General features: G+C 51.4%; 2 protein-coding genes across 14 annotated transcripts in view; one reads left to right on the forward strand and one right to left on the reverse strand.

The window, feature by feature from the left end:
- STAB1 (stabilin 1) overlaps positions 1 to 11,295 on the reverse strand; it is an 88,924-nt gene extending 77,629 nt beyond the window's left edge. For all 11 annotated transcript variants that reach the window (XR_014232807.1, XR_014232808.1, XM_082348073.1 and 8 more), the window contains exon 1: positions 11,118 to 11,295. Coding sequence is in view for 9 of the 11 variants with exons in the window: in XM_082348073.1 (XP_082204199.1) it covers positions 11,118 to 11,288 (171 nt within the window). In the remaining 2 variants the exon portion in view is untranslated. The remainder of the gene's footprint in view (positions 1 to 11,117) is intronic.
- On the forward strand, positions 10,195 to 21,953 carry SEMA3G (semaphorin 3G). Of its 3 annotated transcripts, none has more exons than XM_082348168.1 (16): positions 10,301 to 10,496; positions 12,328 to 12,488; positions 12,603 to 12,665; positions 12,853 to 12,972; positions 13,248 to 13,338; positions 13,467 to 13,583; positions 13,820 to 13,962; positions 14,163 to 14,277; positions 14,369 to 14,438; positions 14,719 to 14,863; positions 15,175 to 15,406; positions 15,501 to 15,592; positions 16,234 to 16,275; positions 17,011 to 17,239; positions 17,552 to 17,691; positions 19,014 to 21,953. In XM_082348168.1, exons 1-16 carry the CDS (start codon positions 10,388 to 10,390, stop codon positions 19,461 to 19,463), a joined length of 2,319 nt encoding a protein of 772 aa, XP_082204294.1. In that variant the 5' UTR covers positions 10,301 to 10,387; the 3' UTR covers positions 19,464 to 21,953. The 3 variants fall into 3 exon arrangements, with proteins under 3 accessions (XP_082204293.1, XP_082204294.1, XP_082204295.1); XM_082348169.1 differs by having other exon boundaries at positions 19,017 to 21,953; XM_082348167.1 differs by lacking the exon at positions 13,248 to 13,338 and having other exon boundaries at positions 10,195 to 10,496; positions 19,017 to 21,953.
- The last annotated feature ends 1,583 nt before the right edge of the window (positions 21,954 to 23,536 follow it).

Consider the following 23,536-nt stretch of genomic DNA (forward strand, 5'->3'; position numbering starts at 1 on the left):
GAGATGTGGAGTTCGAGGAAGTTCATTTAAGAAGGTGGGTCAGGGAGTGGCCTGTATGCTGATGGGAGCAACCTAGTGAAGCTGGAGAAGGGTTAAAGCAAGATGTGGAGTAGAGCTGCAGAGGGTGAGCAGCTAGGGTCTCCAGGAGTGTGTCAAGGGCCTGGTTATAGCTCTGGGACTGGACCCAAACTGGGCAAGGAGAAAGGGGGGCTTGAGGCAGGGAGGGAAGAATTGTGGCAGGGGGGATGCTGAGCACAAGGTGGTATCAGAGGAGGAATGTTCTGAATGGAGATGATGAAGGTCACATCCTCATTGGTGGTGACTTGGAGGATGGGTGGCTGAGGTGGGGGGAGGAGGACAAGGACTGCAGAGGCCAGGGGCTCCCAGGGGGTATGGGATGCTGACGGGATCAGGGAAGGAGAAAAGGAAAGCCCCAAGAGTCCAGCCCTCTGTGAACAAAGCAGGAGGATGACTGGGCCAGCTACAAAGTATAAGGGGGGCGGCGGCTGGTGCCTTAAAGAAGGGGTCCACAGGTAGGAAATCCTGTGAGATTTTCCCAATATCTCTGTTCCAGAATTAGGTTGGTGGAGGAGGGACCGAGGGCATCCATTCCTTCCAGGCATTTCCACCCCAGAATTCTAGCTAGGAGAAGCTGGGCTGTGACCCTTTATATGCCCACCTGGGGGCGCATGGTGCACGACAGTACACATCACACTTGTATACAGCCAAGGGCTGACAAGTTCCCACTAGCACATGCCATTGCGCTCCCCTACATGCATCACCCAGTTCTGACTGTTTTGCTCTGTTCAGTCCTCTCCATTTCTTCTGGGCTGTGTCATCCTTTGCCTAGATAGTGCTTCCTCCATGAAGCCCCCCTTGATTTCCTCCACCAGAAGCAAGCACTGGATGCATGTAAATCAATGAAGTTAGAACACTCCCTCACACCAAACACAACAATAAACTCAAAATGGCTTAAAGACTTAAAAATAAGCCATGACACCATAAAACTCCTAGAAGAGAACATAGGCAAAACATTCTCTGACATAAATAGTAGCAATATTTTCTCAAATCAGTCTCCCAGGGCAAAAGAAATAAAAGCAAAAATAAACAAATGGGGGGACTTCCCTGGTGGTCCAGTGGTTAAGACTCTGCGCTCCCGGTGCAGGGGGCCTGGGTTTGATCCCTGGTCAGGAAATTGCAGACCGCAACTAAGAGCCCGCATGCCGCAACTAAGACCTGGCGCAGCAAAATAAATAAACATTTTAAAAAAAATAAACAAATGGGACCTAATCAAATTTATAAGCATTTGCACAGCAAAGGAAACCATAAATAAAACAAAAAGACAACCTATGGACTGGGAGAAAAAATTTGCAAATGACACGACCAACAAGGGCTTAATTTCCAAAGTATACAAATAGCTCTTACGACTCAATATAAAAAAAAAAAAAAATCAAAAAATAGGCAGTTCCTAGAGTGTCTTCCAGCAAACAATGGCAAACATAATATAAACACTACTTGCAGAAGAGATGGTCTTTTATTAGTTCTTAGAAAGGCCTTCATTTCCTTCCAGGCTCATCACTCTAACTGGGAACCCACTGATGGTTGGGAGTGAAGCAAATAGATCAGAACAGTAAACACCAGGTTTTCGAAATATGGTTATGCTTCTAGTGGTAAAATAATTATAAGCTGGAACCTTAAAACATGCTTCCGTTTACCCCCAGGAAGAATTGTACTATTACAGAGTGATGCTAGATTAAGACTGGAGTTTTAAATGATTGAATTGTGTCTCTCTTGAAGTGGTGCCACTTTATCTCTAGAGATCGGGAGAAAATAAAATTTCATTTCATATTTTAAAAAAAAAATGGGCAGACGGGGCTTCCCTGGTGGCGCAGTGGTTAGGAATCTGCCTGCCAATGCAGGTGACATGGGTTTGAACCCTGGTCCGGGAAGATCCCACATGCCGTGGAGCAGCTAAGCCCGTGCGCCACAACTACTGAGCCTGTGCTCTAGAGCCTGCGAGCCACAACTACTGAGCCCACGTGCCACAACTACTGAAGCCTGCATGCCTAGAGGCCATGCTCCGCAACAAGAGAAGCCACCGCAATGAGAAGCCCGCACACCACAATGAAGAGTAGCCCCCACTCTCCACAGCTAGAGAAAGCCCATGCACTATAAAAACCCAATGCAGCCTAAAATAAATAAATTAAATAAATTAAAAAATAATAATAAAATAAAATATTTTTTTTTAAATGGGCAGGAGACCTAAATAGAAATTTCTCTGAGGAAGACATATGGATGGCCAAACAGGCACATGAAAAGATGCGAAACATCACTAATTATTAGAGAAATGAAAATCAAAACTACAATGAGTTACCACCTCGCACTGGTCAGAATGGCCATCATTAAAAGTCTACAAATAGTGGTACATGTATACAATGGAATATTACTCAGCCATAAAAAAGAACGAAATAATGCCATTTGCAGCAACATGGATGAACCCAGAGATTGTCATAGTTAAGTAAGTCAGACAGAGAAAGACAAATATCATATGATATCACTTATAGGGCGAATCTAAAAAAATGGTACAAATGAACTTACTTACAAAACAGAAATAGAGTCACAGATGTAGAAAACAAACTTATGGTTACCAGGGGAAAAGTGGGATGGGGGATGGATAAACTGGGAGATTGGGGTTGACATATACACATTACTATATATAAAATAGATAACTAATGAGGACCTACTGTATAGCAAAGAGAACTCTTCTCAATACTCTGTAATGACCTATATGGGAAAAGAATCTAAAAATGAGTGGATATATGTATAAGTGGTAGTTTCTGTACAGCAGAAACTAACACAACATTGTAAATCAGCTATACTCCAACAACAACAACAAAATTTTTTTAAGTCTACAAATAATAAATGCTGGAGAGGGTGTGAAGAAAAGGGAACTCTTCTACACTGTTGGTGGAAATGTAAATTGGTGCAGCCACTATGGAAAATAGTATGGAGGTTCCTTAAAAAACTAAAAATAGTTACCATATGATCCAGCAATCCCAATCCTGGGCATATATCTGGAAAAGATGGAAAACTAATTTGAAAACACATGCAGATAGCCTCATCCACCAGAGGGCAGACAGCAGAAGCAAGAAGAACTACAATCCAGCAGCCTGTGGAACAAAAACCACATTCACAGAAAGATAGACAAGGTGAAAAGGCAGATGAAGGAACAAGATAAAACCCCAGAAAAACAACTAAATGAAGTGGAGATAGGCAATCTTCCAGAAAAAGAATTCAGAATAATGATAGTGAAGGTGATCCAGGACCTTGGGAAAAAAATGAAGGCAAAGATCGAGAAGATGCAAGAAATGTTTAACAAAGATCTAGAAGAATTAAAGAACAAACAAACAGAGATGAACAATACAATAACTGAAATGAAAAATACACTAGAAGGAATCAGTAGATGAATAACTGAGGCAGAAGAACAGATAAGTGACCTGGAAGACAGAATGGTGGAATTCACTGCTGCAGAACAGGATAAAGAAAAAAGAATAAAAAGAAATGAAGACAGCCTAAGAGACCTCTGGGACAACATTAAATGCAACCAGATTCGCATTATAGGGGTCCCAGAAGGAGAAGAGAGAAAGGACCCGAGAAAATATTTGAAGAGATTATAGTTGAAAACTTCCCTAACATGGGAAAGCAAACAGCCACCCAAGTCCAGGAAGTGCAGAGAGTCCCATACAGGATACACTCAAGGAGAAACACACCGAGACACATAGTAATCAAATTGACAAAAATTAAAGACAAAGAACAATTACTGAAAGCAGCAAGGGAAAAATGACAAAAAACATACAAGGGAACTCCCATAAGGTTAACAGCTGATTTCTCAGCAAAAACTCTACAAGCCAGAAGGGAGTGGCATGATATACTTAAAGTGATGAAAGGGAAGAACCTACAACCAAGATTACTCTACCCGGCAAGGATCTCATTCAGATTCAATGGAGAAATCAGAAGCTTTACAGACAAGCAAAAGCTAAGAGAATTCAGCACCACAAAACCAGCTTTACAACAAATGCTTAAGGAACTTCTCTAAGTGGGAAACACAAGAGAAGAAAAGGACCTACAAAAACAAACTCAAAACAATTAAGAAAATGGTCATAGGAACATACATATCGATCATTACCTTAAACGTGAATGGATTAAATGCTCCAACCAAAAGACACAGGCTTGCTGAATGGATACAAAAACAAGACCCATATATATGCTGTCTACAAGAGACCCACTTCAGACCTAGGGACACATACAGACTGAAAGTGAGGGGATGGAAAAAGATATTCCATGCAAATGGAAATCAAAAGAAAGCTGGAGTAGCAATACTCATATCACATAAAATAGACTTTAAAATAATGTTACAAGAGACAAGGAAGGACACTACATAATGATCAAGGGATCAATCCAAGAAGAAGATATAACAATTATAAATATATATGCACCCAACATAGGAGTACCTCAATACATAAGGCAACTGCTAACAGCTCTAAAAGAGGAAATCGACAGTAACACAATAATAGTGGAGGACTTTAACACCTCACTTACACCAATGGACAGATCAACCAAACAGAAAATTAATAAGGAAACACAAGCTTTAAATGACACAACAGGCCAGATAGATTTAATTGATATTTATAGGACATTCCATCCAAAAACAGCAGATTACACTTTCTTCTCAAGTGCGCACAGAACATTCTCCAGGATAGATCACATCTTGGGTCACAAATCAAGCCTCGGTAAATTTAAGAAAATTGAAATCATATCAAGCATCTTTTCTGACCACAACGCTATGAGATTAGAAATGAATTACGGGAAAAAAAATGTAAAAATCACAAATACATGGAGGCTAAACAATACGTTACTAAATAACCAAGAGATCACTGAAGAAATCAAAGAGGAAATCAAAAAATAATTAGAGACAAATGACAATGAAAACACGATGATCCAAAACCTATGGGATGCAGCAAAAGCAGTTCTAAGAGGGAAGTTTATAGCTATACAAGCCTACCTCAAGAAACAAGAAAAATCTCAAATAAACAATCTAACCTTACATCTAAAGGAACTAGAGAAAGAAGAACAAACAAAACCCAAAGTTAGCAGAAGGAAAGAAATCATAAAGATCAGAGCAGAAATAAATGAAATAGAAACAAAGAAAACAATAGCAAAGATCAATAAAACTAAAAGCTGGTTCTTTGAGAAGATAAACAAAATTGATAAACCATTAGCCAGACTCATCAAGAAAAAGAGGGAGAGGACTCAAATCAATAAAATTAGAAATGAAGAAGGAGAAGTTACAACAGACACGGCAGAAATACAAAGCATCCTAAGAGACTACTACAAGCAACTCTATGCCAATAAAATGGACAACCTGGAAGAAATGGACAAATTCTTAGAAAGGTATAACCTTCCAAGACTGAACCAGGAAGAAATAGAAAATATGAACAGACTAATCACAAGTAATGAAATTGAAACTGTGATTTAAAATCTTCCAACAAACAAAAGTCCAGGACCAGATGGCTTCACAGGTGAATTCTATCAAACATTTAGAGAAGAGCTAACACCCATCCTTCTCAAACTCTTCCAAAAAATTGCAGAGGAAGGAACACTCCCAAACTCGTTCTATGAGGCCACCATCACCCTGATACCAAAACCAGACAAAGACACTACAAAAAAAGAAAATTACAGACCAATATCACTGATGAATATAGATGCAAAAATCCTCAACAAAATACTAGCAAACAGAATCCAACAACACATTAAAAGGATCACACACCATGATCAAGTGGGATTTATCCCAGGGATGCAAGGATTCTTCAATATATGCAAATCAATCAATGTGATACACCATATTAACAAATTGAAGAATAAAAACCATATGATCATCTCAAAAGATGCAGTAAAAGCTTTTGACAAAATTCAACACCCATTTATGATAAAAATTCTCCAGAAAGTGGGCATAGAGGGAACCTACCTCTACATAATAAAGGCCATATACGACAAACCCACAGCACACATCGTTCTCAATGGTGAAAAACTGAAAACCGTTTCCTCTAAGATCAGGAACAAGAGAAGGACGTCCACTCTCACCACTATTATTCAACGTAGTTTTGGAAGTCCTAGCCACGGCAATCAGAGAAGAAAAAGAAATAAAAGGAATACAAATTGGAAAAGAAGAAGTAAAATGGCCACTGTTTGCAGATGACATGATACTATACATAGAGAATCCTAAAGATGCCACCAGAAAACTACTAGAGCTAATCAATGAATTTGGTAAAGTTGCAGGATACAAAATTAATGCACAGAAATCTCTTGCATTCCTATACACTAATGATGAAAACTCTGAAAGAGAAATTAAGGAAACACTCCCATTTACCACTGCAACAAAAAGAATAAAATACCTAGGAATAAACCTACCTAGGGAGACAAAAGACCTGTATGCAGAAAGCTATAAGACACTGATGAAAGAAATTAAAGATGATACCAACAGATGGAGAGATATACCATGTTCTTGGATTGGAAGAATCAATATTGTGAAAATGACTCTACTACCCAAAGCAATCTACAGATTCAATGCAATCCCTATCAAATTACCAATGGCACTTTTTACAGAACTAGAACAAAAAATCTTAAAGTTTGTTTGGAGACACAAAAGACCCCAAATAGCCAAAGCAGTCTTGAGGGAAAAAAACGGAGCTGGAGGAATCAGACTCCCTGACTTCAGACTATACTACAAAGCTACAGTAGTCAAGACAATATGGTACTGGTACAAAAACAGAAATATAGATCAATGGAACAGGATAGAAAGCCCAGAGATAAACCCACGCACCTATGGTTAACTAATCTATGACAAAGGAGGCAAGGATATACAATGGAGAAAAGACAGTCTCTTCAATAAGTGGTGCTGGGAAAACTGGACAGCTACATGTAAAAGAATGAAATTAGAACACTCCCTAACACCATACACAAAAATAAACTCAAAATGGATTAAAGACCTAAATGTAAGACCAGACACTATAAAACTCTTAGAGGAAAACATAGGAAGAACACTCTGACATAAATCACAGCAAGATCTTTTTTGATCCACCTCCTAGAGTAATGGAAATAAAAACAAAAATAAACAAATGGGACCTAATGAAACTTAAAAGCTTTTGCAAAGCAAAGAAAACTACAAACAAGACTAAAAGACAACCCTCAGAATGGGAGAAAATATTTGCAAATGAATCAACGGACAAAGGATTAATCTCCAAAATATATAAACAGTTCATGCAGCTCAATATTAAAAAAACAGACAACCCAATCAAAAAATGGGCAGAAGACCTAAATAGACATTTCTCCGAAGAGGACATACAGATGGCCAAGAAGCACATGAAAAGCTGCTCAACATCACTAATTATTAGAGAAATGCAAATCAAAACTACAATGAGGTATCACACCAGTTAGAATGGGCATCATCAGAAAATCTACAAACAACAAATGCTGGAGAGGGTGTGGAGAAAAGGGAACCCTCTTACACTGTTGGTGGGAATGTAAATGGATACAGCCACTATGGAGAACAGTATGGAGGTTCCTTAAAGAACTAAAAATAGAATTACCATATGACCCACCAATCCCACTACTGGGCATATACCCAGAGGAAACCATAATTCAAAAAGACACATGCACCCCAATGTTCATTGCAGCACTATTTACAATAGCCAGGTCATGGAAGCAACCTAAATGCCCATCGACAGGTGAATGGATAAAGAAGATGTGGTACATATATACAATGGAATATTACTCAGCCATAACAGGGAACAAAATTGGGTCATTTGTAGAGACGTGGATGCATCTAGAGACTGTCATACAAAATGAAGTAAGTCAGAAAGAGAAAAACAAATATCATATATTAACACAAATAGGTGGAACCTAGAAAATGGTACAGATGAACCGGTTTGCAGAGCAGAAATTGAGACACAGAAGTAGAGAACAAACGTATGGACACCAAGGGGGGAAAGCAGCGGGGGCTGGTGGTGGTGGTGGGATGAATTGGGAGATTGGGATTGACATGTATACACTGATGTGTACAAAATGGATGACTAATAAGAATAAATAAATAAATAAAAAATAAACATAAAAAAATTAAAAGAAAACAGAAAACACACATGCACCTCAGAGTTCATAGCAGCACTGCTTACAATAACCAAGACATGGAAGCAACCTAAATGTCCGTTGATAGATGAATGGATAAAGAAAATGTGGCATATATATACATATATATGTATATATATGCACAATGGAGTATTACTCAGCCATAAAAAAGAGTGAAATATTGCCATTTGCAGCAACATGGATGGACCTAGAGATGATCGTAGTGAGTGAAGTTAAGTCAGACAGAGCAGGATAAACAATAATGATAATACTTATATGTGGAATGTAAAAAATAATACAAAGGAACTTATTTACAAAATAGAAACAGACTCACAGACATAGAAAATAAAATTATGGTTACCAAAGGGGAAAGGGGGAGGGATAAATTAGGAGTATGGGATACACACTACTATATGTAAACAAAAAGGATTTACTGTATAGCACAGGGAACTATATTCAATATGTTGTAGTAATCTACAATGGAAAAGGATCTGAAAAAGGATGTATATATATATATATATATATATATATCTCCAAATCACTTTGCTGTACATCTGAAACTAACACAATATTGTAAATCAACTATACTTAGGAAAAAATAATAAATAAATTTTATAAATTTTTAAAAAGAAGCAATCACTGGAGCATCTCCCACTGCCCCTGCCTCTTTCTATTAAGGTTGCCTGGTTACTGCCTGCTGTCCTAAGAGGGTGTGGTTTCTGCTGTGTGGCCCTGCTGCCCATCACAGGGCCTGAGACAGCCGGCAGCTGTGGGACCTCCTGCAGTTCCTAGTTTGTCCATTAGATGGCACAAGATGTCTGTGGCTGGGCCCATTGATCCCAGACACCAAGGGCACACTTGGGGTTTTTTCCCACCTGCAACCAGCAAGCAGAGATCTTAATGTTGTTGTTTTTTTTTTTTAGCTGTGCCACGCGGCTCGTGGAATCTTAGTTCCCCAACCAGGGATGGAACCCAGGCCCTTGGCAGTGAAAGCACAGAGTCCTGCAGAGTCCTAACCACTGGACTGCCAGGGAATTCCCTGCAAGCAGAGATCTTTACAGAAGATCCTTACCCCCTTCCCAGACTGGGATCCAGACCCAGAGAGGAAGAGGACCTGCTCGAGGCCACACAATAAGTTTAGCCCCTGCCACAGGCTGCTTTTCTGCAGTGTGGAATGGGCTGCCCCCGCATCCTGTTCCAGTAGACCCAGACCTCCCCTGCAGTCACAGCTGGGGGCTGGCTGAGCTTAGATCCCCAGGGTGAGCTGGCAGGTTTAGGAGTTGTTGGGCCTCCCACCCATAGCTGATGGCCACATGCTGGTTGAGGGGCTGTCTGGCTCAATCTCCAGCCAGACACTGGCCCCCAGCCCGGGCTACTAGGCTGAAACATCTCCCCAGGGAGATGGACACAGAGGAGCTCCACCCCTCCAAGGGCCCAGGATATGATCACCATCATGGCAGCTGCTGCACAAGCACCCCTCACCAGTTTATAGAGCCTGTTACACCTAAGGTGGCTGGTCCCTGGCTCTGGAAGGAGGAGACTGAGACCCAGAGAGGGAAAGGCCTTGGCCAAGGTTCTTCAGGGAATCCAGAGGCAAGGTGGCCTCCCTGAGTAGCACTTTGCCCAATCCCAGGTCAAGAGGCATGTATATTTTGAGGGGAGATGGGGACAGGGAGACAGGGATCCAGGTCCCTGGGTCCTTCTCACGCTGACTCAGAGACTGAGCTGTTTCTCTTTCAGGAATGAGATAAGAAGGGAGGTGGGGTCCCAGTACCCTCAGGAGCCTGAGAAGCAAGAGAGGGTCCCAGGAAGGGGCAGGACTGAGCAAGACCTGTTCTCAGGCTGCTGTGTGGCCTGGGCCACGTCCTTCATTCTCTGATGCCCCCAAGTTTCCTGAGCACCATCTGAAGGCCCGGGCTGGTAACTTGCAGGAGTTTCTAGAATCCTGGAAGCACCAGGATTCTCGCTCAAGGTGTCAGCTACCCTGACAGAGGCATCAGCCGAGGTGGAATGAGAGGCTGCAGGTGGATGGCAGGGCACTTGCTTCCTCCCTCTTCCTCCCCGCCTTCCTGGCCTGGGACGGGGTGGAGCTGTTGCCTTATAAGTGGCAGGCCTGGCGGCAACGGAGCAAACTACAACCGGCGGCAGCGGCAGCGGCAGGACCCAGGGCAGCTCTACAAGCAGCTTGGTGTCCCGGTTCCCCAGCATGGCCCCCTCAGCCTGGGCCATCTGCTGCCTCCTGTGGGGCCTCCTGCTCCGCGGCGGCAGCCTCAGCCCTGGCCCCAGCGTGCCCCGCCTGCGGCTCTCCTACCGAGGTAGGGCAGTGCGCACCCTGTTTGTGTGCGTGTCCCTGGGAGCCCTGGACCCTGCCATACCCCAGCTGTGGGACCCCAGCCAGCCCAGGGCAGTCTGTTCTGACAGCAGGAGGGATGCAGTCACTCCCAGCACAGCCTGTGGGAAGGGCTTTACAGTCACTCCCTGGCATGTGCTCCTGGCTGGCCGCCAGAGGCAGGAGCCTGGGAGAAAGGCAGGGGGAGGGGGACAGGTCCTGGAAGACATGGCCAGGGTGGAGGTGGGAGAGACAGAGACACACTGGGGGAGAAACTGAGGGGACTGCTGAGAAAAGGAGAGAGACCTCAGTAGAGATGGGCAGAGAGAGATGCAGAGGGGTCAGAGAGGGCAGGTCTGGAGTATCTGTCTGCTCTCAGCTGGGCCCCTTGCCCAGGGCAGACAGTGGGGAAGAGGGCAGCATCCTGTCCCTCTCGTCCGCCCTGCAGTGGGGTCCCTCACCCTATGCCCACAGCCCTGTTCCCCCTCCTGCCTCTTGCAGCCCACTTTGCAATGCTGGCCTTTCCTCTTCCCCTCCATCCACGAGGCTCTTTGTAGCCTCCCTTCTTTGCCCATCCTGGCCCAGGAGGCTCCTCTGCAGATCTAACCTGATATGTTGTGCTGCAGCTGGCACAGGCCTCTTCTAAATCAGATGAGACAGAGGCTCTCCACAGATTCTTCTTCCTGGGGAAACCAGAGGGGTGATCACCTTCCCCCAGGAACCCCAGTCCGAGGAGGGAGACCCAGGCCTTCTCTGGAGAGTCGGAGGCGGGAGACATGGCTCCACTCTGGGGAGTCTGAAGGGAGTCAGGGCGGGGGTGGGGGGGCCGGGGGTTGTGGAATGTGGTCCTTCCCTGGGAGCTGTGGCTTTGGGCTAAGTCCGGCTACAAGAAAAGGTCCAAATAGGGCAAATCTCCTCCAAAGTACTGTCAGGCATGGAGGGCTTCCTGGAAGAGGCTGTTAATGAGTTTGGTGATCGAGAGGATGACCTTTTGGGCTTGGATACCTCACCTTCCCAATGGTGGCCATCGCCCCTTCCCACCACATCCTGCTGCTCTGCCCTTGCCCACCCATCATCTCCAGCTACCTAGCTGGACCCCAAGGACCTACTTCAGGATCCCCACCTCCTGGGATCATCATCCCCAGAGAGCCACCCCCATCCCTGGGACCTGGGTGGGCAGCGTCTATGGAAGAGAAAACCCTCTTTAGCCATATCCCTGGACCAGAGCCTAGAGATCCACCTGGCCATACCTGGCATCTCCCACACCCAGGCCTTAGCCAGGTGCTCCCTCTGATGGAGATCCACCTGGCCATACCTGGCATCTCCCACACCCAGGCCTTAGCCAGGTGCTCCCTCTGATGGAACGCTCTCCCCTGTCCATCTGCTTGTCCCACTGAGTCAGCCTTGCACGCTGCTCAGACCACCCACCCTTCCTCCAGGCTCTCCCAGCACTTCACCCAGCTTGCTGCCATAAGTTCTGCCAGTGGGGCCATCTTCCCTAGGGACTGGGTAGAGCACAGATGGGCCAGGGGGAAGGAGATGTTAACTGAATACCAGGGGGCCACGGAGTGAAGGTGTAGGGGGCAGGCCCCTGGGTGGGCTGGGCTGGGTGGGGGGCTCAGAGCCCCCTGTCCCACCCACCCCCAGGAGTCATTTCCCTGAAGCCCTCCAGCACCCCTTGCATGGAAACATTTTCCAGATGTGAGTGGGGGTGGGGACGGTGAATGCACAGCTGGGACCCTCCACCTCCACAGATTGGCTAGAGAAGTGGGCTGAGCAGCAGGCCCTGACCCCCTCCCTCCCTCCCTCCCTCCTAGACCTCCTTTCTGCCAACCGCTCTGCCGTCTTTCTGGGTCCCCGGGGCTCCCTGGACCTCCGGGCCCTCTACCTGGACGAGTACCGGGACCGCCTGTTTCTGGGCGGCCGCGATGCCATCTACTCTCTGCGGCTGGACCAGGCATGGCTGGATCCCCGGGAGGTGAGCTGGACTGACCGGGAAGCGGCTCTGTCTGAGAGCTGGGCAACTCCAGATGGGAGGCCAGCTGGGTCAACTGAGGCTGTGAGGTCAGGGGTCACACAGGCTGTGTTTCAGGTGCTGTGGCCACCGCAGCCAGGACAAAGGGAGGAGTGTGTTCGCAAGGGAAGAGATCCTTCGGTGAGTGATGTCGGGAGTGCCTGCCCCCCACCATGACCAACACCCAGTCCCTGACCCCCAGGAGAGCCTGGGGCTGCTCCCCTGCTGCCTGTTCTGGGGCCACTTGAAGCAGATCTTGAAGGCTCCTGACGGTGCTGAAGAATCTACCCCCCGCCCTAGATCATCCCCCCATCCCCCCGCCCCCTAGGTGGAGTGTGCCAACTTTGTGCGGGTGCTGCAGCCCCACAACCGGACCCACCTGCTGGCGTGTGGCACTGGTGCCTTCCAGCCAACCTGCGCCCTCATTGCCGTTGGGCATCGTGGAGAGGTGAGCCGGGGCGGCCCCGCAAGGGACTGGGAAGCAGTGACATTTCCTCCCTGTTGTCTGAACGCTCCCCATTGAGCCTGGGTCAGGGCAGAGGGGTCAGAGCCTGAAAGGCACCTTTGTGCCAGGGAGCTGACCCTGCCGGCAAGGTCCTGAATGAGGGCGCCTTCCGCCCACCCCCACTCTCCAGCCGCACGCGATGGCCGCTGCCCGGGTCGGGGCTGGGTCTGCTTTCCTAGGTGACGTCTCTCCCTCCCTCCCTCCCTCCCTCTCCCCAGCATGTGCTCCGTCTGGAGCCCCGCAGTGTGGAAAGTGGGCGGGGGAGGTGCCCACACGAGCCCAGCCGTCCCTTCGCCAGCACCTTTGTAGGTGGGTGATGCCCAGGCCAGGGAGGGCATGACAAGGGTGGGAGCCGGCCGACGTCACTGGGAAGGGATGGGGTCTGGGTACAGGGCCTGGCCCTCCTCCTCTGACTCTGCCCCCTACCCTCACCCTAGGAGGGGAGCTGTACACGGGCCTCAATGCTGACTTCCTGGGGCGTGAAGCCATGATCTTCCGAAGTGGGGGTCCCCGACCGGCCTTGCGTTCTGACTCTGACCAGAACCTCCTGCACGGTGAGCCCAGGGGTCTGCTGAGGGCGAGGCTGGCTGGGGTCTGCCCCTGGCACTGGCAGGGAGGTGGGAGAGCTGACGCTGGAGTGGGGACCAGAGGGGCAGCCCATCCCCACTCCACTGCCTGGGACTCCGGCCTCCAGTGGGGTCCCTGCACCTCTTCCCCTCCTCACTGGCTCACCCCCCACCCTGTTCCTCCCCCGTGAGGCCCCCACCAGCTTCACCCTGTTACCTCACAGACCCCAGGTTTGTGATGGCCACCCGGATCCCTGACAACTCCGACCAGGACGATGACAAGGTGTACTTCTTCTTCTCGGAGACAGTCCCTTCACCTGATGGAGGCCCGGGCCGTGTCATCAGCCGCGTGGGCCGCGTCTGCGTGGTGAGAGCTGTGGCAGGGACAGTGAGGTTCACATCCTGGCCGTGTGTGCCTTCCCAGACCCGTCCCAAACCGCAGCAGTAGGCAAACCGAGGCAAGGGTGTGGAGCCGACATCCATGCCTCCCCCACAAGGGTGAGGGTGGAGGAACAGGAGGAGGGGCCTGTCCTTGGGACCCAAGGCTGACTGGCCCCCACTCCCCAGAATGACGCAGGCGGCCAGCGGGTGCTGGTGAGCAAATGGAGCACCTTCCTCAAGGCCAGGCTGCTCTGCTCCGTGCCTGGCCCTGGAGGTGCCGAGACCCACTTTGACCAGCTGGGTAAGGGCATGGCCAGGGCAGGCTGGGTGAGGGCTGGGGAGGGCTCAGAGCCAGTGAGTGGCAGGCATTGGTCGTGGCCTTCTGTCTCCAGAGGACGTGTTCCTGCTGTGGCCCAATGCAGGGAAGAGCCTGGAGGTGTACGCTCTGTTCAGCACGGTCAGGTGGGCACACGGCCTCCCCTCCCCTCCAGCCCTGGCCCCGTCTCTGCACTGCAGCCTCCCCTGCTGAGCCCCTGCCTTCACGTCCGGCCTCGCCATGGGTCCCCGTCCCTGCCCCTGACTCGGTGACTGCGTGGCTGTGCTCTCTGCCTGGGCGTCCTCGTCTTCTGGTCTCCGCCGACCGCAGGCACCATCATCCTCTCTCCTCCCCGTGGAGCCAGGCTGCCCCCTTCCCGCCTCCGACAGCCCCCCTGGCCTGACTGTCCCTGTCCGCCCTTGGCAGTGCTGTGTTCCAGGGCTATGCCGTCTGCGTGTACCACATGGCTGATATCTGGGAGGTCTTCAAGGGGCCCTTTGCCCACCAAGATGGTCCCCAGCACCAGTGGGGGCCCTATGCGGGCAAGGTACCCTTTCCCCGTCCTGGTGTGGTGAGTATCTGCCTGGGAACAGGGCAGGGAAGAGGGCTGAGTAGATGCCAGGAGGGGCTCTGCCTGAGGACAGGCCTGTGTCTGCGTGTGGCCCCAAGGCAGCGGCTGAGCTGGGGCTCCAGAGCAGCTGGGCTGGGTGGGGTGAGGATGGGAGCAGAGCCCAGACCACACTAAGGAGTCTCTCCTACAGCGTGAAGGGTCCACAAGCGGTCCCTCTGAGGTTGGCGTGCCCAGCCAGTGGAGCCTAGAAACAGACTGGGGTGGGGAATGTGACAGGAAGCTTCAGGCACTCCCTTTGCCGCTGCCCACAGTGCCCCAGCAAGATGACCGCACAGCCAGGACGACCCTTTGGCAGCACCAAGGACTACCCGGATGAGGTGCTGCAGTTTGCCCGAGCCCACCCACTCATGTTCCGGCCCGTGCGTCCTCGGCGGGGTCGCCCTGTCCTCGTCAAAACCCACCTGGCCCAGCAGTTGCATCAGATCGTGGTGGACCGCGTGGAGGCAGAGGACGGGACCTATGATGTCATCTTCCTGGGGACTGGTGGGTGGGCTGAGTGGGGTGGCCGGGCAGGGGAGGTGTGTGAGGACCTATGCTGCCCCTTCCTCTCCCACTGACCCCTCCTACCCTGCCCCAGACTCAGGCTCCGTGCTCAAGGTCATTGCCCTCCAGGTGGGGGGCCCTGCTGAACCTGAGGAGGTGGTTCTGGAGGAGCTCCAGGTGTTTAAGGTGAGTGGGGAGAACTGATGGGAAGGGTCCCCTCAAGCCCCGTCCCTGCATCTAGGCCTGGCTAGGAGAAAGCAGGAGCAAAGTGCAGGAGGGAGATGGGCCTGCTGTACTGAACCTGCGGCCAGTGGGGAGTGAAAGTGATGACGCTCACTACTGCAGAGGCCTTGCCGATGCTTCTAAATGACTGCAGGGCCTGGAGATGCAGTCTGTGAGCTGAGAGTTGGGGGGCCCAGTGAGGGATGGCCAAGGCGATCACCCCTTGACAAAGCCCTGCCACGTTCAAGTTGCAGTGAGGGGCGGCTGACACCCCAACTCCCCAAGGGGTTCTGTTGACCCCTCTATAGAGTCAGACAGGGGATCATCTGTGTTTGGGGAACTGTTGTGCTTCCCCACATGGGATGGGTGATTTGGGACAGCTGCCTCATTGCTGGGGAACAGGACTGTGGGAGGGGACACCAGAGCTTTGTGCTTGTAGCCAAGCCTTGGAGGCCAGCCAGGGAGAGAGGACCTTTCTAACGTAGGAGAGACTGTCTGGCCTTAGTTGCCAGGGAGTGCACTGACCTGGGAAAAAGATGGTTTCCACCCAGAGTCTGGAAGAGGCTGAAAACAGGGATGCAGGGGAGGTCTTGCTTCTTTCCCAGGTGCCAACACCCATCACTGAGATGGAGATCTCCGTCAAAAGGGTAAGAGTAGCTGCCATCTCTCCCCACTCCTCTTTCCTCTCCACCTGTCTCCTGAAGTTTCCCTGAGCACTCTTGTTGTCTCATGGAAAGTTGAGTCACAGCAGGCCCTGGGGCTGCCTGATTAAGCCCTGCAATGAGGGTTTAGAGTTCAGCTGGGAGCTGAGATTCCCATGCATGAAACCAGCGGGAGCGGGAGGCCCGGAGTAAGTGAGCATGTGTTCAGATAAGGGGAGATCCACAAAGGCCAGTTCCTCAGGGGAGACAAAAACGTGCTTGAAAACAAGATCCAGATTTTAAATCAAATAGATTTTAGAGGCCTGCTGTGTGTCCTTTTGCAAGTGGCAAAATCTCCCCAAGTTCATCTGCCCCAGTTCATCTTTGGGTAAATCTTGACTTTTGTACTGGGATTGCTTAAAGCAGAGCTCACCTCCAAAGTCAGGGGCAAGACAGGATAAAGGCCACTGGGGTAGAGGGCAAAGGTCTGCTGCCGGGAGGGTCTGGAGAAGCCCCTTAGAGAAAAGACCCCAGGTGTGCCCCATTCCCTCCACGTCCTAGCATAGGATCTGATGTAGATCAGGTGGGTGATAAACATTTTTTCTTCTGGGAATGCACTCAAGAGGTTCTGGAAGACTCTTGCGAATGTCAGGGGTCTCAGGAAAGCCAAGGGAGCTGAGAGCCTAGCTGCTTCTAGGCAGAGCACAGGCTCACCTCAGGCTCTGCCTATGTCCCTCCCAGCAAATGCTGTACGTGGGCTCGAGGCTGGGCGTGGCCCGGCTGCAGCTGCACCAGTGTGAGACTTACGGCAGTGCCTGTGCAGAGTGCTGCCTGGCCCGGGACCCGTACTGTGCCTGGGATGGTGCCTCCTGTACCCGCTACCGGCCCGGCACCAGCAAGCGCCGGTTCCGCCGGCAGGACATCCGGCATGGCAACCCTGCCCTGCAGTGCCTGGGCCAGAGCCAGGAGGGTGAGTGGCGGCGGGCATGGGGGCGCCAGCTGGGCTCTCACAGGGCCCCCACTCACCCCTGTGACCTGGGCTTGACCCCTGTGAAGTATGGCCTCAGGCCGTTCTTGTAGTAACAGGCAGTCCTCAATTTCCCTATGTGGGCAGCTCCTGTCAGCATATGGGTTAGGGTCTTTGGGCAGAGTGAGCGGCTTAGGGATCAGTAGACACCTAGGTCCCTGTCGCATTCATGGGAGCTCCTGGACTGAGGGAGTCAGTGGGTGGTCCCAGGGGTCCTATAGTTCCTGAGCTGAGCCCACCTCCAAATCCTTCCAGAAGAGACTGCGGGACTCGTGGCGACCACCACAGTCTACGGCACAGAGCACAACAGCACCTTCCTGGAGTGCCTGCCCAAGTCCCCCCAGGCCACTGTGCGCTGGTTCTTACAGAGACCAGGGGACGAGAGGCCTGACCAGGTGAGCGAGGACCCTGGCTCCAGCCTGCCTGTGTCCTGAGGTCACACCCCTCCATGAACTCTGGGGGGAACTTGCCAAGATCAACTTAAGAAAAGTATGTATTAAAGCCCCTGGGGTGCCTAGAAGGAGGTGCCCCTGTTCCTGCCATCTGGGAACACCCAGGCCAGATGTGGTAGAACTTCTCCAGTGACAGGGGGCCCACAAACTCCTGGGCACTGAGCTGGGCTCTGTCTGAGAGCGCGGTAGCAGATTTAGAAGAGAGGGAAGGGGTCTAAGCTGGTCAGGAAGGCCCCCATGCTTACACATATGGCTCATCTTCAAAGGGGTCTCTTCCCCAGGGGTTCTTGGTCCTCCTCTGCCTTAGGCCTGGGCCCCTGATCACTGGCCTTTGCACACACACCTCCACCACACACACACACTCACACACTGCCTGGTCCCACACGTCCTCCCTGGAGTCCAGCTGTCTGCCTAGGCCCTCTCCTCCCCCATCCAGAAAAGTCTGTCAAGCCCAGAGATGGCTTCAGTCTGGGGCCTGAGGCTGGGTGTGGGTGGGGGCAGGGTGAAGAACCATTCGCAAGCCGCTCCCACGGGTAGGGAAGAGGAGGGAGTGGGTTGATTACAGGAGGGGCTCTCCTTCCAGCTTGAGAACTGGGGAAGGCCAGCCTTGGGCCAGCTGTTGGGCTGGGCACTGAGAAGTCTCCCCCAGGGGGGAAGGGGCAGGGGAGCGAAGAGATGGAGTTACACAACACTCACCACCCAAGCAGTGCTGCCTCAAAGTACACATGTGCGGACTAAAGCCCAGACAGGGTCCAGGCCAGAGACGGGGCTGGATCGGAACCGTGTTCCACCTCCTACACTGTGATGGGGCTGTGGGCCCTGCACTGTGGGGGGGAGTGGGCAATGCAGACCAAGACAGGGAGGGGTGTGTGTGTGTGTGTGTGTGTGTGTGTGTGTGTGTAGAGTGGAGGGGAGTTCTTGTCCTGGGTCTGGGGGTATAGCCCCCCTGAGTAAAAGCCCGTAAATACTTTTTAACCCTCTGTTCCCTGGGAATATGTGCCAGGGCCCCCCAAGGCCAAGACAGGGGATCCAGAGCTCTGAGTAGGGGAGAAACCAGTCAGTCAAATCTTTGAGAAGGCCCTGTCCTGGATTATGGGAAGGTGAGTCCCTGCCTGCAATTAGCTCACGGTCGAGGAGGCTGAGCCAGCCAAGCTGCTGGGAAGTGGAGAATGAGCCCTGAGATGGCAAATTTGGAAAAGCAGGGGCAGAGAAGTTGATGGTGCAGGCCCTGCTCCAGGCGCCCTCACGCCCTCCCACACCCCCAGCAGGTGAAGACAGATGAGCGCATCCTGCAAACGGAACAGGGGCTGCTGTTCCGCAGGCTCAACCGCCTGGATGCGGGCACCTACACCTGCATGACGCTGGAGCACGGCTTCTCCCAAGTGGTGGTCCGCCTGGCTCTGGAGGTGATCATGGCTGCACAGCTTGACACTCTGTTCCCCCGGGAGCCAAGGCCAGAGGAGCCTGCAGCCCAAGGAGGCCCGGCCTCCACCCCCTCCAAGGCCTGGTATAAGGACATCCTGCAGCTCATCGGCTTCGCCAACCTGCCCCGGGTGGATGAGTACTGTGAGCGTGTGTGGTGCCCCTCCCGCAGCCGAGGCCGCAGCAAACAGGCCAAGGGCAAGAGCTGGGTGGGGCTGGAACTAGGCAAGAAGGTAAAGAGCCGGGTGCAAGCCGAGCGTAATCGGACACCCCGGGAGGTGGAGGCCACATAGAAGAGGGAGGAGGAGAGGGGGTGGTCGGGATGGGCCAAGCGGCCAGCAGCAGCCCCCAGCCTCTCCCACCCACCCAGCTAGGGCAGAGGGGGCCAACATGCCTGATTGCCTCTTAGAGATGGGAATCTCTGCCCCCAGACCCCTACCAGGCTGCCCACAGGATAGGCTGGGGCCTGATGGAGGGCCTTGTGCCCTGGGCCAGTTCCCTGCCCCTCTCTGTGCTCTCAGTCCCAGGCTGGAGCCAGCACCCTCGGGCTGCTGGCAACTCCAGTGGGCCTGCTATTTGTTCTTGAATGAGGCCCCCAGAGCACATTTCCACTTGTGCCGGAAGCAAGAGGGCTGGGTGTTTTTTACCCAGCCTGCAGAACAATGGCCATTCTGAGTGACCCTTAGACTGGGTGTGTGGGTGCAGCTGAGGAGGTGTCTGGGCAGGGGGCCCTCAGGCAGCTGAGGAGGGTGGAAGTTGCCCCTAAGCTAGTACCTGCTAAGAAGACCTACCCTGACTGAGGTGGGGAGGGAAAGTGGAGGCGCTGAGAAGGTGGAACAGCAAGACCCCCTCACACTTTGTGCCCTGATATCTTGGTAGTTCCCTGCCACTGCACAATCCCTCTTCTGCATCTCAGAATCACAGAAGCATAGACTACTAGAGCTCTCTGGGACCTGGGGATGGTCTGGACCTCCAAGCCTGACATCCCTTCATCAGGTCCTGGAGCGGCCAGGCCAGGTTTCCTGGGATGCCCACACCTCCTGATGGGATTGCCCCTCCCCACCATCAAGGTCTCCATGTTGATGAGCAGGGAGGGGGTGAATTCTAGGAGAATGTTATCCCCCATCTCTGTGGACTAGAGATAGGGAGAGGGGAGCTGGGGAAGTGTGGGGTGGTTGGAGGAGTGAGCTATCTTTCCCAGGGCAATGCAAGCTGGCCCACAGCCTGGGAGGGTGGGGATGTGGCAGCTCTGGGAGCAAGCTGCAGCTGGTGGTCAGGACAAGGGGCAGGGCTTTGCCTGGGGGGGCCACAGAATATTGAGGCTTTTGAGATGGGGAGAGGGTGGGAGACCCTAGGACTGCCTGTGGGACCCAGGGGCAGGCATTCTCAAGGACCCCAGAAGGCATCAATTAGCCCAGGAGCCAGATGTTTCCCACCCTGGGATCTTTGGTTTCTGCTAAATAAGGGTTTGTCACGGATGGTTCATTTATGAAGCCTTTTTTTCTTTTAAGGGAAAAAAAACTGTAGGGGGAAGCTTCTAAGTCCTGCTGGTTCTTGGGGGTGCTGTTGGCTCAGGTGGCCAGGACACAATCTGTCTGGGCGTGTAGGGAGGTGTTTTTGCCATCAGCAGTAATGTGTTTCTTTGGCTGGGGAGCGTGGAGGGGGAGGAGGAGGAGGACTAAATGAAAAGTTGTTCCCAGCCTGCATGTGAACAAGTCAGTGACGCACAAAACCGACAGGAGGGAGACAAAAGCATCAGGTTCGAGATTCCCTCCATTAAAAACCAAGATGAAGGAAGGAGGAAAAAACAGATAAAAAAGCAAGACAGGGCTTCCTGCCCCACTGAACTCAAACCCAGACTCTGCCTTGGATTTTATCCGAGCCACCCCCGCACTCCTTCCCCCCACCCCCCAGCCCCTACCACCTCTAGAGAACTGGGGTCCGAAAAATGCCCCTCTTCCCCTCTTTGCACAGTGAGTGAACCAGAAGCACTGAGGTTAACCTGACAGCACTTTGGGAAGCCTCTGGCCTGGGGTAGCTGTGGCTGGGATGTCAGCACGTAAAAGCAGAGGAGGAGGGCCGTGGGGGGAGGAGGAGAGAGGGGCCATGGAAGAGGGTGGGGTGACAGCGCAGAGCCCCATGAATGGGTCTCAGAGCTGCAGCCAGCTCTGCCCCTCTATCCCAGGCTCTGCACTGGCTGCTAGGCTGGGTCCCCTGGGGAAGTTACTCTGGAAAACAGAGGGAGAAGGAGTTAAAAATCCTGAACAAGGAACACCTGAGCTTGGAAAATTATGGACAGCTTCTACTGGTCCGTACCCCGCACCCCGCCGCCGCCTCCACGGTACCGTGTGTTATTCACTCCTGGAAATGCTTCTATGTGTGAATTCTATTTTTGTATTCATATGTTGAGATGGGCCTTGTGGTTTCTCTGTCTTCAAAGCACGCTTCTCATAATTACTATTGTTCTTTTTATCGTCACCGCCCCTGAGAGCTGGTGAGGATAGCGCAGGGGTTTTCCACACAACCTGCAAGGAAAGGGATGAAGTTAATACTTATATCACATAATTATTACCATTATTGTATCTGTGTATTTCTGTACTAAATTAACTGATGCCATTTGTGTGAGCTGGAAATGAGGGGCTTTCCCCGTCCTTTCCAGGAGGGAGAAACCACCCTGGGTGGCATTTTCTAGACGGGAAGGAGATGGGTATCAGAGGAAGGAAGGAGTCAGAGGGCTTTGCCTATGAAGCTGAGATTGCTTATTAAATTAGGAAAATCCTGTCCCACGGGCTTCTGAGACTTCTTGGAACTTCAGTAAGACCTTGAGCCAGGGAAAAAAATGCTGGCGAAGGGCAGCTGGGCACGTAGGCAGCCCTGCTCCTTTTTCACAATAACACTTGACTTTGTGACAGCGACACTTGGCCTGATGCCTGTCTTCATCAGCCACACACCAACGTATATTAAGACCACTGTGCTCTTGCCTGGGGGGCCAGGCTGTGCTGTGGGAGCTGCAGCTTTGGCAGAGGAGGGGGAGCCCCAGAGTCTGGCCTGCGGGGCAGGATGCAGGAGACGCCTCTCCCCCAGCCCCACTCCCCCAGTGACATCATGCTCCTGCCCAAAGAGCAGACTCCACTGGTGCTGGAGGGAGATGGGAAAAGGCAGGGGTGCTTTAAAGATGGGAGGGACATCACCCCACCTCACCAGAGAGATTAGCCTCTTGCTTGGATGGCCTCCTCAATCTGTGCTATGGACTAGGGGGCTTAACAGTCATCAGTCCCATCTTGCAGCCCAGGCCCTGGAGCAGGACCCCTGCTTTCACCTCCTGGACTCTGCACAATCACCGAGGCCTCACAGAAAGTGAAACCCTGTTGCCCGGCCTCGGGCCATCACCACCCATCTGAGAAGCATCATCAGAGCACCATTTGGTGTGGAGTGCTGGGCTGGGAGGCTGTGTTAATGCAACCTCAGAGCCCCCTTCTACCCTGGGGTGCATGGTGTCTCTGCTCCCATGTCACCACCGCCCACACCCTGAAGACCCCTTGGGCCTGGACTTCCCCCAGCCCCTCACCACCACCCTCATCTCCAGCCCTATTTCCTGCCTCAGGGATTTCACTCTATCTTCCTCTCCCAGCTTTTTCCTCTAAGTCTCATACTTCCCCTGGTCTTTGATCCTGTTTCATGATTTCCCAAACAGGTTTATAACTGGAAAGGGGCTTCGAGAAAGGGGCTAGTCAAAAGTTGTCCTTTGGAACAACTGTCTCATGAGATCCTCGACAATGGTCAAATAAACATGGGATTTCTCTCCCCTTAGCCCCTACAGAGCTGTGCACTGCCTGCTTGCTTGCCCTGTGAAATCCCTGAGGAGCTCACGATGATTTCTCATTAATTGGCATGCCTACTATGTGCTACATGATCCTCCAAAACATGTGGCCCTCTATCCCTTTTTTTTCCCATGGAGCAGTTACCACCTCATGTTTCTAATGTTTTGAAGAGCATACTTTGGGAAAATGCTGGTTAGCTTAATTCCCTCCCTTTACATTTGAGATTAATTTATTAATCTCTGCCTTCTAAGCCTGTAAACTCTGGAGCCCCTGACTTCGCAGATGGAATAGCCACATCTTGGTTTCCCGTGGCTAGCACCAGAGCAGAACCTGCCACCCCAGGGCCAGGGCTGCCAAGCTGCCAGTCTGCTGTCCCTTGGGCCTGGACTCTGCCCTGCCTCTGGCTCCTGTTCTCCCACACCCAGCCTGCCTCCCCAGCCCATTTCCTGCTCCTCCTGTGTCTGGCATCGTCCACTGTGGAGGGCTGGGATTCACCCCAAGCTTGTGGCTGTCCTGCAGTCCAAAAGACTAGTTTCTAAGGAAAG

Source organism: Balaenoptera borealis (assembly GCF_965194805.1).
Source record: "Balaenoptera borealis genome assembly, chromosome: 12".
Classification (NCBI taxonomy): Eukaryota; Metazoa; Chordata; class Mammalia; order Artiodactyla; family Balaenopteridae; genus Balaenoptera; species Balaenoptera borealis.